The 15839-nt window shown below is 43.0% G+C and overlaps 1 protein-coding gene across 1 annotated transcript in view; it reads right to left on the bottom strand.

Annotated features, from left to right (window-relative positions):
• Positions 1-1407: 1407 nt before the first annotated feature.
• The window catches only part of MYOM3 (myomesin 3), a 394520-nt gene continuing 380088 nt past the window's right edge, over positions 1408-15839 (bottom strand). The window contains exons 34-37 of the mRNA XM_069223954.1: positions 15664-15700; positions 9243-9265; positions 8802-8857; positions 1408-6041 (exon numbers count right to left, since the gene is read on the bottom strand). Coding sequence (XP_069080055.1) covers positions 5766-6041; positions 8802-8857; positions 9243-9265; positions 15664-15700 — 392 coding nt within the window. The 3' untranslated portion in view covers positions 1408-5765. The remainder of the gene's footprint in view (positions 6042-8801; positions 8858-9242; positions 9266-15663; positions 15701-15839) is intronic.

The following is a 15839-nucleotide window of genomic DNA, read 5'->3' as shown; positions in this document are numbered from 1 at the left end:
ATTTCCTGCCTTTTCTCTTACACAAAGGGAGATTTTTTTAGAATTCATGGACATGCTATTCAATACTGCATGGTAATCACATTGATTTCCAATATTTTACTTATTGCATTATTTGTTTCATTCTGCCTATAGCACGCACATTTTACCTTGATTGTCTTACCTTGCGTTGGACGGCCTGAATTCCCACATAGATACATACAGTGTGCGGACTGTTTGGTTACTGCATGCAGCTAGATGAAATATTCAACTCAATAGGTGCCAGAACAGCTATAGAGGAGGCAGCAGCTCCTTTGGCTCCATTGGAGTGTAGGTAGAGAGGCGGTGAATGCAGCATGAGTTAGGAGACTAACTGGCTGTCAAGGAGATCTGTAGGGAGGCCTTGGATGTAGATGATCATTCTGTTCCAGTGGCTGAAGGCTCACAGAAGGAAGAATCTGTCTCTCCTCACTATGGGCTGGATGTACTACCATTTTGTATCGTGACTCGCAATTTGCGAATTCTTGAGAGTCACAAATTGTGAGTTGCAATACAAAATGTACAGAAGTGTCCTCTACGCTGTTAGCGATTCCCAAATGGGTTGCAAGGGACCTGCTTCATTAACATTCATGAGGCAGGTCACAAATTGTGAGCCATTGGGGAATGGCCACACTCACAGGGATGGTGGCCTGCTGGGGTCAGCAGACCACCATGTCTGTGGCTGCTTTTTAACCGAAACCATTTTTTTTTAATGAGGCCCGTTTTCCTGAAAGGAAAACAGGATGCATTTCAAAAACAAAAAAGAAACGTTTGTTTCATTTTTTAAGAGTAGCCAGTGTAGCCAGTGGTCCGTGCATCCCAATAGCAAAGGGGAAGTGTTCCCTTGGAGACCCCTTTCCGTTTTTGAATTGGTTACCACCATCTTAAAGTTGGTGGTAACTGTAAATGTTTTGCTTCTGCATTCCTGTTTGAAAACATTCTTACACCCCTCTCCGAGTTGCAATTAGGAAGGGATGCCCTTGGCAGGCCCCTTCCTCATAGCGAGTCTCAAACACATTTCGCGAATCGGTAATAGGTTACCAACTCACAAAATGGGGATGGTACATGCCAAAAGGCATTTTACCGGTCGCAATTGATACAATGGGCCGTCGCAACCGGTTAAAAGCCTTTGTACATCTGGCCCCATGTCTTGAAAGTTTGGGTTCTGACAGAAATTGAAGGCATTTAAATTGGAGCACCCCCGGAAAGCGGGGTGGTATACACAGCTGGGTTTGCTTACATGACATAGCGTATTACCGTTTGTTAATGCGTTGACTTCACAAAGAAGGGAATGCCATTGTGTAATTGAGTAAACTTTTGTATCCAATCAAGCATATCTCCATCTCGCGTTTTACACAACCTATGTTAAAGAAAGATGAAAACAACTACCCGTTGTGATATTTCATTTATTGTGTACACACATCTACTGAAGCCAATGGACGAACTTGAGATTTCACAATAACTGTAGCATGCGCATGGAATTTACTGCAATGGAAAAGAAGCTGACATATTTATTGTGCAAGCCTGGAAAGAAACTCCCCCCTACATTGTCTCAATACTAGCAGGAGTTTATCTCAGGTCTCCATACCGAGCATGTCATTTCAATGGGGGCCTATAGGTTACAATCCTTTTGCACCAAACGAGGCCTCTTAATTTCTAGACTTATAGGGTTTATATAGAGACACAAAGCTATAAAATACCTTCTTTTTTTATTTATTCTTGTTCAGTGTGCAATATATTAAGTATGCTGACACATGTTTAACTGTTAATTATTTGCAGGGCCCCTGTATTTCTGTCTTCCTGTTATTTCTTTTTGCATCTGGTTTAATTATTTCTCTACACATTGATTTCTCCCAAAGTTTAACAACGTATTATAAAAGAAAAAAAGGAAAAGAAGTTGACTTAAAATATATAATTTTTTGAAATTGTCTTTTTGTCAATGAAAGTAAATGTACCTGCATTTCATTTTGTACAGATGAAAACGTTACCTTATAAACCATACCTCCTTTTTTCTTTTAAAAGAGATAGCTCTATCTGTTGCAGATTGTAAAGGCCATCAGCTGCGGATTGAATTTCTGCTTGTTCTTGGCTATTCATTAAAGTATGTACTTGCAATTTTCTAAGATTTCTCAAGAAACTGGTTTCCTGCTTCAATCAATGAATGTAAATATTTATTAGGGTTATATCTTTTAAATGATCTTTCATTTAAAAATTGTTTTTTTCTTGAATTTGCGGTGTGATGCATTTTTTATGAAATACAATTTTATGGGGTGATTTTATCCCAAAAAAGTTTCGTTGATTTCTCAAGGAAAATAATATTTCACAAGAACAGCCTGGTGTTTCCTTTAAGTAGTTAATTTCCAGTCACTGTCTTAGAGATGAAAGATATTTAATTTTAGCCACTGTCAAAATGGAGCAGTGTATATAACTCTGAATGACAGCTGGTAAAGAGGTAATTGCTTGCTCTTCCAATTTGCAGTTATCAGCAAGTCACAAGTTTGAATCCCATCAAAAGCGGCTCAGCGCCCAGTCCTCAAACTCAGTGCTGTCAGTAAGATTTCATTGGGTAACAGCAGCGCCTGTGATCTCGAGAGTGATAGCAATCGTTGCATAAAAAAAGTTAATTCCTTTTAACCAAAATATTACCTTTTGTTCCCAGTGTTCTAATCGCTATTATTCTGTCAGTGATAAATAGTCTGTTTCTTTCGTGTCACTCCACTTTGCCTTTATCACTTTGCCAGTCTCTGTGGACCAGGACCACCTTTCAACTCTTCATCCTGCACTCAGCTTCTGTACATAAGGGCTTTGCTTTCTAGGCATACCCTCCCTCTCTCTCTCTCCCTTTCCCACTTGCCTCCTCTTTGCCCCCTCTACTTCATGGTGGCGTTTAGCACAATCTTCATATCACATCAATTGCCTCCACCGGGTCCGGCCTATTGAGGAGGGCAACAGTACAGGAGATCCTGGTTCGCCCGTGCCCAAAGGGATCTACCCATGGAGCCAAACTCTTCTTTTTCCCCTACCGTCTCTACCCTATGCTTCTTCCAGGTTACATCTCGTTTTCTATTCAGATCTCACACTCTTGTGGCACTCTTGCTAATGCTAATTGTTTAATATCGCTAAGCTCACTGATGCAACGCAGCAGAGACTGCGTGACGGCATTGCCTCCAATCTTATTTCTTATTGCTCAGCACTAATATTACCTTTTTCAGGACTTCGCTGGCATGGTTACCCGGTTTCTAACTAGCTCATTGGAGACAACCTCCCTGTAGTTTTTTAATTCAGGAGGGCATTAGTTTTTGTATACAAAATATAGAAAAAGGGGCAAATTATTTTGTCCCCATTTTTAGATTTTGCACCAACTGTGAGGTATATGCAAAAAGTGCTGATGCTTGCTTGATTTTTGCACCACGTTTTACCACTAGATATACTATGGTGGAAAATCCAAGCACAAAGCGGGCTCAATAATAGGCTAAAACATGTTTGCACTGGTTCCTCGTTAATAATGTGAAGCCCTGAATTAGGTGGTAAAACGTGCAAGGAGAGAGTGCATTGGGTGGTATACCACCCAATATTATGCATAACACTGAATGATGCCCAAACTGGTTTCCTTTAGCACTCCAACTCACTTGAAACGAATTCCTCTCACTGGGGCGGTCATCCCACTGCTGACATTTATCTATTCGGTGTACGGTCCATGCCACTTGAACTACATCTGTCTGGTAAGTCTCTATATCAAAGAAGGAGGGACCTTCACTAGAACATTGCCACAATATCAATTACATCAAGTAAATGTTTTATAAAGAGATGATTTCTTTGTGTCAATAAATAGACAGCAGAGTGGAGGAAAAGTAAAGGGATCCTTACAAGCTTATATCTTTTTCTTACAATTAAATATAATCAAACACATCTACAAGGTATCATCTGAGTCTCCTGCAGTTTATTTTCCTTCATTCATCCTTTGGTACTTCAGTGGAAAGCTGACCCCCACATTCATATTACCACCTGCAGCAGTTTCCTCAGATTCAGACCCTTTTTCATTCACCCTTAGCATCCATTTCCCAATGTGTGTCTCACAGAATGGCCACACCTACAGGCTGCTTTTGTTATTACACAACAAAATCATACTTCCTTGTACTCTTTTAGAAAGATGGCAAGACCATCATCATGTCTGCTAGGGTTACTGTGCATCAGAAAGATTGATTGGTACACATAAAAAGATACATCACCAGTGACAACTTGTAGGACTTCCTGATGGTACCAATAAAAGCCTTGCCCCCATCCTGCAATATCTTTTAGGCTTAATCATTTTTAGTCCTAATGCTACACAGTTCCCTTATTCATAAAACGTGGTCATTCCAAGAGCATAAGCAGTCTCTTGGGAGCCACTTAAGAATATACACAGAAGCATATTTATCAAACTGTTAAACTAGATTAATTATGAGCGCGTGGAAGCTGTTGAGGGTGCAACATGCCATACAGAGGGTTAGAGGCCAGACCTTAAAACGTTTTTCTATACTGAATAGAAACATGCTTCTTCTCAACACAGTGACCAAGATCTGCCAATTTAATGTTTTTTATTTAAAATGTGTCAAACTCCTCGAAGGTGAATCCTAAAATCTGGCTAGTGATACAACTGTGCTTTTTTTACATGGGTGGTTGCTAAAACATCCCTCTGCCCCACTGGCTGTATGAGAAAACGTTGGATTATGATAACAGCATGGGCTTTAGAAATATATAGTTTATCCACTATATCCATCTGTTCTTGTTTCCACGGGCTGTCTGCGAACATCAAAACAAAACTGTTTTTATATCAATGCAAGACCCAAGGGTTTCCAGTGGTTCACCTGCACAGCCCTGTTTACGTGTTTTACATACCAACAGGTCTAAAAGAACAGGAAAAATGCAGTAAAGGCCATTATCTAATGGACAATATTTTCTCGGATGCATGATGACCAGCCTCTTCTGGTTTGGACTTCTTATCACTTTACCTTCTCATCAAAGAACGTAACATCCATATTAAATGCCCGGAAATCCATTTTAGTAATCAAGATAATAATTTTATACGTAAAATAAATTACCAGTGATTCAGTATTTTTTTCTCCAAAATACTAACATTTGTGGTTGTCAATAAGAAGAGAGACCTGCGAGGATGTTGTTACTTTGTTGGGACTTTTAAAGCAGTAGTAAATTCCCAGTGGAGTATGTAGTCGATTTATCTAATAATGATATTTCGTGCATTGCTCCCATTGTATGCATTAATTATTAATGCGTGTCGCAGAGAACACTTACGCAGATCCATGCCCTTTTATGTTAAAAGCACTGCTATCACAAACGCAAGGAGAGCATCCAGGATGCCACCCTTTATCAGCACCAAGACTGTATACGTTTACAGGTACACATACATTTATATGAGATTAGATTTATTAATATACACTCATTCTGATGTGTTCTAAGAGTTTATGTCCAGGGTGTCTAAAATGTCTATGAACGCCAGATCCATGCCAGATTTTCAAAATTACTATATAAGATAAATGTACCAACTGTGATTCTAAGGCCCATATTTATACTTTTTTAGCGCAATTGTATTTTGTAAGTTTGCGTCACTTTTGCGTCACAAAACAACGCAAATGCGGCGCTAAAAAAGTATGAATAAGGGCCTAAGTTTAACCCACTATACGTGATATAGATTTATTCTTCCTGCACTAATGTTCGACACCCTGGTCTAAGTCTTTCTACACATAAGGTTTCTAAGGACTTTGGAATGATTGCTTCAGCTCCTCTGGCTCTTCGCCGTGTTTGAAAACGCTCACGGTCACCTGTCCGGTCTCTGACCCATATTTGTTCTTGACGAAGATGCTGTATCGTCCCGAGTCCTCACTGCAGACCTTTTCAATCGTGATAGTGACCACAGTGCCCTTCACGTCCAGTGTGTAGCGATCTCTGAAGGTAATCTCCCTCTCATTTTTCAGCCAAGAGACTTCAGGCATGGGATCCCCAGAAATAATGCATGTCAGGCACAGAGTCTGTAATGAAAAGCACATAGTTAAAAACAGACTAGTATAAAAACACCTGTGTCCGTAGAAACAATGTCAACCTATCAAAATTGTTAATGTGAGTATATGGTGGAAAAAATCCTCATAAAGGTTGTCCAACAAAGGCCAAGGAGGGCAAGTCAATGCCAAGGAGGTCCTTTACATTATCTGTTTTTATTGTACATTTCTGGGGTTGATCTTGCACCTCTGGACCAACGTTAGACACGCCTGTTAGAAACAATTTAACAACAGTTTCAAGTTCTCAGTACAAGTTGTAAGCATCTGTCATGGAACTATAAATATCATGCATCAGCATTGATTTATTATCAATATAAAACAATATGCGTTGCTCAAGATGTTTTATTAATATGTAATGACCTGATTAATTCAAGGGGCCGATTTTGAGCTTAGTTGGTAGAGGGTACTCCATCGGTATGACAGAGGGCGGGCATTAAAAGGAGGCTTCCATTGGTTACAATGGGCCTCTGGGTGCTTTGCAAGATTAGCGTCAACATTTTTGACACTAATACTGCAAAGCGCAGGGACTAGCGTAAAACATTCTGAAGCAAGTCCCCTAACTACCGCCATTGTGCACCGTATTTTAAATATGACGCACACATGGTGGCATTAGGGGTTTACTAAGGGGTGCAAGAAAAGTGGTGATGCACTGTGTGCAGCACCACTTTTCTCAAATATGCCCCATAGTTCTGTTAGTTGCAGCAGGCATATTAATCCTCTATGCTACTTTGAGTCAAAACTGCCACTAGGCAAAACTCCCATCTTTCTCCATAGCAGGAACATTAATCACAGGAGGTATCTTGACATTTTAATTGTTTCCTGAAGGCTGGACGCACAAGGAACTTTTCAGCAGGTGCTTTCAAATCGCACGTTATTGCTAAACACAGCGCCCCCCTGAGGTCAGAGCCTGGTGCGGCCGTACCGCTCGCACAGCCCAAAAGTCCCTGGATGGACAGTTCTGTCAGCCATAACAGTTGGCCCACAGACTTTTGCAAAGTTTTTCATTCTTCAAAAACAAACTCCCAAAGCAGGATCTTGTTTTCGAAATGGAAAACTAATAAACCCCCACACCATGGGAGCTCTCTCCCATTGTGTGGGGGTTTCTGAGTTTTTTTTTTATATCCCTCACTGCCAGGTGTTTCTTGGTGGTAACTGACAGCAAAAAAAAGAAAAAAACACATGATGCCATCCACTCTCTATATTGGGCAGATGGTGTTGTGTGTTAACTTCCGGTGACCTGCACTCCTTCAGGAAGTTGGAGAAGTATGTCGGCGATAGAGCCTACTGTTGACATACTTCATGTTTTCCTGCCCTTAAATTGGGCGATGGACTTTGGGCCTGATTCATAAAGGCAACTTACACTTTTGAGTAATTTACACTTTTAAGTTAGTTTACTACTTTTTGGTATTCACAAACTTAGAGCGTAAATTTACTGCAAAAGTGTAAGTTACACATCTCCAACACCTGAGTATAGCAATTGGCTTACTCTTGGGTGGGTGGAAGATGTCCCTTCTTAAAACCCTCCCTCACCTCCCCTAAACTCCTCTTACTTCTCCCTAAACTACTTCCCTTTTGTAGTAAGTCTGCCTCTTTTTCCACCCTTTGCCTTCAGTCTCTCCCACAATTACTACTAAAACATATATTTACATGTGCAGAGACTCCGTAGTCGGGGCGGAGAACTTTGTGCACATGAGCATAGGTAACACATAGGTGTAAATTCCTCACATAGTTTGTAAATAGCACTTTGTAGTACTTTGGCAGTACTACATTATGAACTACAAAGTGCAGTTTGTGAATCAGGCCCCTTGAGTTTGCAGAGAGGGTGGTCTGTTGCGATCAAGTACTCTCTCCATCAAACTCTAAATCAGCACCCAAATGCTTTCTGGGAATTTAATTTATAGATATTACATTTTTTGGTCCTCTCTTTTAATTAATACAGGCCTCATTTATATCTCAGTGATTGGACCGTTGTTTCCCCAGAGTGATGAGAAAATACCCCCATCACCCCGGTGGAGGTCCCGACTGCCGAATTTATAAATGACTGCCATGCTGGTGGTCATTTAAAAAGCATTTGCAGGAACTGCCGTCACAGCAATTCCTGCCTTCGCAATCAGCTGTTTGGTGCAAGGCTGCGTCAGCATGATACAGCCCAGCATCAGACAGTATTATTTTTTTATTTTGAAAAAGAAACTCCCAACACCTGATTTTCTTTTTGAAAATAAAAAAGTAATGCTCCCCTCACCAAGGGAGTTACCACCCATGGCTGGGCGGGAGCACTTTTTTTACTTTTACTGTCCCCCACCGCTAGAGTTTGTCTGGTGGTGACAGGCAGTAAAAAAGGCAACATGTCCTCCCATCCTGATTTGGCAGGCACACATGTAGGCCTTTCTGTGATGTTCTTTACTTGGTCGGGCTGTCAGAGAGGTTTGGATGTGGCAACGACGATCCGCCGGCATTTAAATTGGGTGGGCAGACCCTCATGTTGGCGGTATGCATTCTATCTCACCATATACCACCAACATATAAATGAGGCCCATAATGTCTTCCTTGTTTTTCTGTTACTAACCCCTCGCATTGTAGAATATGTTCATGCAGAATTACTTCGAAAAAACTTCTTTAAACTCATGTATTTGAGTTTTCCTAATATCTCTTTACATTTGAAAGTATATTTACCCAGAATAACCCTGCGTAATAGACATGACAAATTCATTCACAAGCCATTTCAATTTGTACCTTATCTTCCATGATTGTTGCAACATCAGGGAGGCCACGAACAACCCTGGCGCGATCTGGGGAGACATAATTTCCAATATTTGGGTACTAAAAATATATGGTAAACAATTGCTTTTGTTTTTACACATCAAGGACTTTAATTGGCATATGGTCTTTAAAGAATTATACCTAAGTACATTTATTACTTTCCAACATACTCAATGTAGTTACACATGTAACTGAAAATCCACGCCGATCCACAAATAACCATGGGGCTGTTTCGTCTTCCTGAGTTAAGCCATAGTGAAGGTACTAAGCGCAATTTTACTTTTCTCAACTTAATTGCTGATTGATATTAGAAGTTTCACAAGATTTTTTGTTCCTATGAACTGTTAGAGTTCGAAAATAAGAATATAATAACTGCTAACAAATAGAGCGAAATAAAATCCAAAATCAACTTACTCTTTTCTGCAATAGCTGCTTCTCTGTAAAGTAGAAGAAAATGAACTTTGATCATTCATAAATAGAATACGTTTAATTAATATAAACTTCCACCATACAATGTGTTGGGTATCCGAACCTGGATGCTAACATGTATAGGAATGTTGGCTGCAAGCACCAGCCGCTGAGCGCACGTGATCAGACTGAACGAGCACTGCCAGGTCATGATGAATTATGCATACTTATATGCTGTTCCTACATAATCAAGGATTAACTAAGAGGTGAACATTTCCTCCGCAGTTCATCCTGGCTATGATGGTTGTATAGATTCAGAGTTTGTGATGCACTTGCAGAATTACAATGTATATGAATATTTGCTTAGTGGAGATAGTGAAAAACAACATACCAAGAGTTTCTTGGAAAAGACCATCCGAGTAATTGTTAATGCACTAAATCGCTTACTGAAAAACAACACTCTAACAATAACAAAAGCATATTGAATAGCAAAGTGAAAAAACAGCTAATTCATAAACAGTTTATTTACAAAAAAAAGGACCCAAATAACATCTAAACCACAAAGTAACCAACTGAAAATTAGCACCTACAAATAGCTAAACCACAATGTAGATTACTGAAAAATACTACCCAAGTAAAAACACAACCGCAGTCCAGATTGCAGAGCAAGACCACCCAAATACAAGCGAATCCACAAAATAGTTTATTGAAAAGTAGCAATCAAATAGTAGGTGAGTGGCTAAATAGTTTATGGAACAAGCATTATCAAACCCAATATGTCTTGCCATTGACAGGAGTTAGCTGTCCTTTTGGCTTTATCAGTGTTTTTGTCAATGATAACAGCATCAGTAAAAGTAAACAAGCATTTTCAATGCAACGGGTCTCGAATTTGTTCGAGTTAGTGCTATTAGCGTTGTAAAGCAAAAAAAAATGCAGCGCCATTGCGCTATGTAAAATGCAAATGCGTGGAAATTAAACAGATAAAGTAGTCTGGACTCCAGGCTGAAAACATCCAGCCTCTTATGTTTTTGGTACTTTACCAGTGCTGTGTAGGTGGGCTACACTGGAAAAGGCATGAGGTATGCATGCCTTTCACAAATGAAAGCAAGCGGATTTTAAAAGGCAAGCCCACGAACCAATGTAAGTGTCTGACGTGGGATGGGCGTGGTTTCAAGCCCAAAGAGAGATTACAGAATGGACAGAGCACTTTGTGCTCGCCCATAAAAATGGCCGGCCCCACTGTGAAGTATAGGTGCACATGCGTCAGCAAACGTGCACATATATGCGTCATGATGCTGAGGCTGCCATTTTTTAAAATGTTTTGTTTACCATTCCAAAATAAGGGATGTCCATCTTTGAATGATAAATTAGAAATTATGAAAAGTGCATAAAAGCGCTTTTTTGGAGAAAGGAGTGTTGTGGTAGAAAATTGCAGCTGCCAGGCCCTCTGAAAACAAAAGAAATGAAATAAAAAAACAGGATAGGGAGGAAGAGGAGAGCATCAGAGGAGCAGCGGTCTGGAGAAGCAACTTAAGAGTGCAGGGTAGGAGTATGGAATTAAAAACAGTGAGCAGGGAGGGGAAGGAGAGCAAAAAAAATACTCCCATGTAGTGCTGTACAAAAAAATAAATAAGGAGTCCGGTGCGGAAAGATACAAGTCTTCCAGCCGTCAAAAGGATGATAAAGAAGCTGTGCTCTAGGGAATGGGATACATAAGAAAAGCCACTGAATGAGAAGCAAGGTCATGCGATTGACAAGAAGTGTCAATATACAATAAAGGGACTGGAATTATATTGCACTCGTCAACACGGGGAACTGCAGCATCTGTCATGGAACTAAGGGCCAGATGTACCAAAGGGTTTTACCCATTCTGTGTCTATGGGAAAATGTGTTTGTACATATGGCCCTAAATTGTGCAATTTGCAAATAAATTTTGTGCGAAATATGCAGTTTGCGAAGCTCGCAAACATATGCGCATAATACAAAAAATTAGTCCACCAGTGTCTCCAGTAGCTGTAATGTTTATGGGTATACCAAGGTCTAAAGAGTCAGGCAAAATACTGACAGGAGACTGGCTTTGTGAAAGGTATTTTGGGGCATATTTATACTCCGTTTGCGCCGGAATTGCGTCTTTTTTTTTTACGCAATTTTGACGCAAAACTAACTCCATATTTATACTTTGGCGTTAGACGCGTCTAGCGCCAAAGTCCATGGAGTTTGCGTCATTTTTTAGCGTGGACACCTAGGGGCATATTTATACTCCGTTTGCGCCGGAATTGCGTATTTTTTTTGACGCAATTTAGACGCAAAACTAACTCCATATTTATACTTTGGCGTTAGACGCGTCTAGCGCCAAAGTCCATGGAGTTTGCGTCATTTTTTAGCGTGGACACCTACTTTGCGTTAATGAGATGCAAGGTAGGCGTTCACGTCTAAAAAATCGACTCCGAGGCATGTGCGTCGGATTTATACTCCCGGGCAAAATTCACACCCGGGAGTGGGCGGGTCAAAAAAAATTACGTACGGCCGCTTTTGCGCCGTTTTTTAGCGCCTGCAAAAGGCAGGCGTTAAGGGACCTGTGGGCTCTGAAGGAGCCCAGAGGTGCCCTCCCATGCCCCCAGGGACCCCCCCTGTCACCCTTGCCCACCCCAGGAGGACACCCAAGGCTGGAGGGACCCATCCCAGGGACATTAAGGTAAGTACAGGTAAGTGTTTTTTTTTTTTTTTGTGGCATAGGGGGGCCTGATTTGTGCCCCCCTACATGCCACTATGCCCAATGACCATGCCCAGGGGACAGAAGTCCCCTGGGCATGGCCATTGGGCAAGGGGGCATGACTCCTGTCTTTGCTAAGACAGGAGTCATTTCTATGGGGGTTGGGAGTGAAAAAAAATGGCACAAATCGGGTTGAGGCGAAAAATTTGCCTCAACCTGACTTGCCCCATTTCTTGACGCCCAAGCCCCATATCCCCCTACGCCGGCGCTGCCTGGTGTACGTCGTTTTTTTCCACGCACACCAGGCAGCGCCGGCGGCTAACACCGGCTAACGCCATTGATTAAATACGGCGCCCGCATGGCGCTTCAGAATGGCGTTAGCCGGCGCTAATTTTTTTGACGCAAAACTGCGTTAGCGCAGTTTTGCGTCAAAAAGTATAAATATGGGCCCTACTTTGCGTTAATGAGATGCAAGGTAGGCGTTCACGTCTAAAAAATCGACTCCGAGGCATGTGCGTCGGATTTATACTCCCGGGCAAAATTCACGCCCGGGAGTGGGCGGGTCAAAAAAAATGACGTACGGACGCTTTTGCGCCGTTTTTTAGCGCCTGCAAAAGGCAGGCGTTAAGGGACCTGTGGGCTCTGAAGGAGCCCAGAGGTGCCCTCCCATGCCCCCAGGGACCCCCCCCTGTCACCCTTGCCCACCCCAGGAGGACACCCAAGGCTGGAGGGACCCATCCCAGGGACATTAAGGTAAGTACAGGTAAGTGTTTTTTTTTTTTTTTTTTTGAGGCATAGGGGGGCCTGATTTGTGCCCCCCTACATGCCACTATGCCCAATGAGCATGCCCAGGGGACAGAAGTCCCCTGGGCATGGCCATTGGGCAAGGGGGCATGACTCCTGTCTTTGCTAAGACAGGAGTCATTTCTATGGGGGTTGGGAGTGAAAAAAAATGGCGCAAATCGGGTTGAGGCGAAAAATTTGCCTCAACCTGACGTGCCCCATTTCTTGACGCCCAAGCCCCATATCCCCCTACGCCGGCGCTGCCTGGTGTACGTCGTTTTTTTCCACGCACAACAGGCAGCGCCGCCGGCTAACGCCATTGATTAAATACGGCGCCCGCATGGCGCTTCAGAATGGCGTTAGCCGGCGCTAATTTTTTTGACGCAAAACTGCGTTAGCGCAGTTTTGCGTCAAAAAGTATAAATATGGGCCCAACTTTGCGTTAATGAGATGCAAGGTAGGCGTTCACGTCTAAAAAATCGACTCCGAGGCATGTGCGTCGGATTTATACTCCCGGGCAAAATTCACGCCCGGGAGTGGGCGGGTCAAAAAAAATGACGTAAGGCCGCTATTGCGCCGTTTTTTTGCGTCTGCAAAAGGCAAGCGTTAAGGGACCTGTGGGCTATGAAGGAGCCCAGAGGTGCCCTCCCATGCCCCCAGGGACCCCCCCTGTCACCCTTGCCCACCCCAGGAGGACACCCAAGGCTGGAGGGACCCATCCCAGGGACATTAAGGTAAGTACAGTTAAGTGGTTTTTTTTTGTGGCATAGGGGGGCCTGATTTGTGCCCCCCTACATGCCACTATGCCCAATGACCATGCCCAGGGGACAGAAGTCCCCTGGGCATGGCCATTGGGCAAGGGGGCATGACTCCTGTCTTTGCTAAGACAGGAGTCATTTCTATGGGGGTTGGGAGTGAAAAAAAATGGCGCAAATCGGGTTGAGGCGAAAAATTTGCCTCAACCTGACTTGCCCCATTTCTTGACGCCCAAGCCCCATATCCCCCTACGCCGGCGCTGCCTGGTGTACGTTGTTTTTTTCCACGCACACCAGGCAGCGCCGGCGGCTAACGCCGGCTAATGTCATTGATTAAATACGGCGCCCGCATGGCGCTTCAGAATGGCGTTAGCCGGCGCTAATTTTTTTGACGCAAAACTGCGTTAGCGCAGTTTTGCGTCAAAAAGTATAAATATGGGCCTTTGTACTTGAACATATTGCACATTTCATGTAGCGTGAAATTCAGGAATTATATTGAAGTGACAAAATACAAAGGGGGTGATTCTCCGCCAAGCGGGAACCGCCAGAAGACCGTACCGCGGTCGAAAGACCGCGGCGGTCATTCTGGGTTTCCCACTGGGCTGGCGGGCGACTGCCAAAAGGCCGCCCGCCAGCCCAGTGGGAAACAGCCTTCCCATGAGGATGCCGGCTCAGAATTGAGCCGGCGGAGTGGGAAGGTGCGACGGGTGCAGTGGCACCCGTCGCGTATTTCAGTGTCTGCATAGCAGACACTGAAATACTTTGTGGGGCCCTCTTACGGGGGCCCCGCGGCACCCCCTACCGCCATCCTGTTCCTGGCGGGAGACCCGCCAGGAACAGGATGGCGGTAGGGGGTGTCAGAATCCCCATGGCGGCGGAGCGCGCTCCGCCGCCATGGAGGATTCTCAAGGGCAGCGGAAAGTCGGCGGTACACCGCCGACTTTCAGTTTCTGGCCGCGGCTGAACCGCCGCGGTCAGAATGCCCAGCGGTGCACCGCCAGCATGTTGGCGGTGCTACCGCCGACCTCCGCCATGGCGGTAATTACCGCCAGGGTCAGAATGACCCCCAAAGTGTCTTCAAAATATGAACATGCCTCATTTCTAACCAGTACATTTGTAGCAACATCTAAAATGAATTAGGAAGAGCAGCAGTATAGTCGAAGAGATTGTACTGTATAGACATGAATTCATTTTATTAGACACATTAATACCCCAAGCTGGAGTTTAGGGAGGAATCGACTCATACTGGACCTCTCTTCATGTAGGCCTTCAGGATGATGGAAGAAGTTTGAAACTTGAACCTCAACATTACCAGGGGGTAGTGGAAAATGTACCAGGCTCATTTGAAATGGCCATGTTGCCAGAGGTTAAAACTTAGCTTGGCCAACTGCAGCTTTTGCAATTTTGGGATCAGGCTGTGTTACAGGAGTTCTATCACTAGGACCCTAGTCCGCTCCATCAATTGACTTCAAAAGCATTTTCCTGATTAAGGACACTTGTGGTTGACAATCTTGTTTATGGTTGTGGTGTGGAGTGGGAATGAAATGTCCATAATAACATGGCACTCAGGTTGGTACTTTATGTGAAGTGATTGTGAGAAGGGGCGGGCTGCCTGACATTTAGCCAAAATGGAGGTAATGCAAAAATGTCTCAATGTGAAAAACGCAGAGCCCAGAGACAGACAAATGGCCTTCACAACTTGGAAAACTACCCAAGTGCTCAATGGAGAACATGAAAACCAGACAGATGAAACAGGATTTAACTATATAAAGGATGGTATATATCACAAACCTTTTATTCAGTCTCCTACACAGATTGACCTGAAAGCCATTCACACACAATGCAATTTAGTGCTTATGAGGAGAGCGATTCCTAGCCAGTCATCAACAGCCATCAGAATTCCTTACATCGAATACTTTTCTTATCACGCTTTGAGCAATTTGGTATATTTATCTGGTGAAAGCTGGATTGACTATTACCCAGTAAGAGCTGCTCACCCCCTCACCAGTCTGTTGCAGCTTTGTCCCTGCATTAAGCCTAATTATGCATGTCTCTTCAACAAGGAGATTTCAATTCCTACCTCTGATGCAGAACTCACATTCTAATTTTTTCTGTGAATGTTTACCCATGATTTTTCCCTCTTCCCTCACCAAAAATAACACTAAGCAAAACTTACTTTAGCCTCTGATATTCTGCCATTGCATCAGCAAACACTACAAAAAAGAGAAAGAGGTATATGTGTTACAATTCTGAAATGTCTCTTTTACGTTTTACAACTAATATAGAGACGCAAATGTGAAATATGACAATTGGTCGTTATGTTGTGTGAAAAATGTCTTTGATTTAAGTGTT

Source organism: Pleurodeles waltl, chromosome 3_1, assembly GCF_031143425.1.
Source record: "Pleurodeles waltl isolate 20211129_DDA chromosome 3_1, aPleWal1.hap1.20221129, whole genome shotgun sequence".
NCBI lineage: Eukaryota > Metazoa > Chordata > Amphibia > Caudata > Salamandridae > Pleurodeles > Pleurodeles waltl.
The sequence above is the reverse complement of the archived record's forward strand: the minus strand, read 5'-3'. Positions and strand labels throughout refer to the sequence as shown.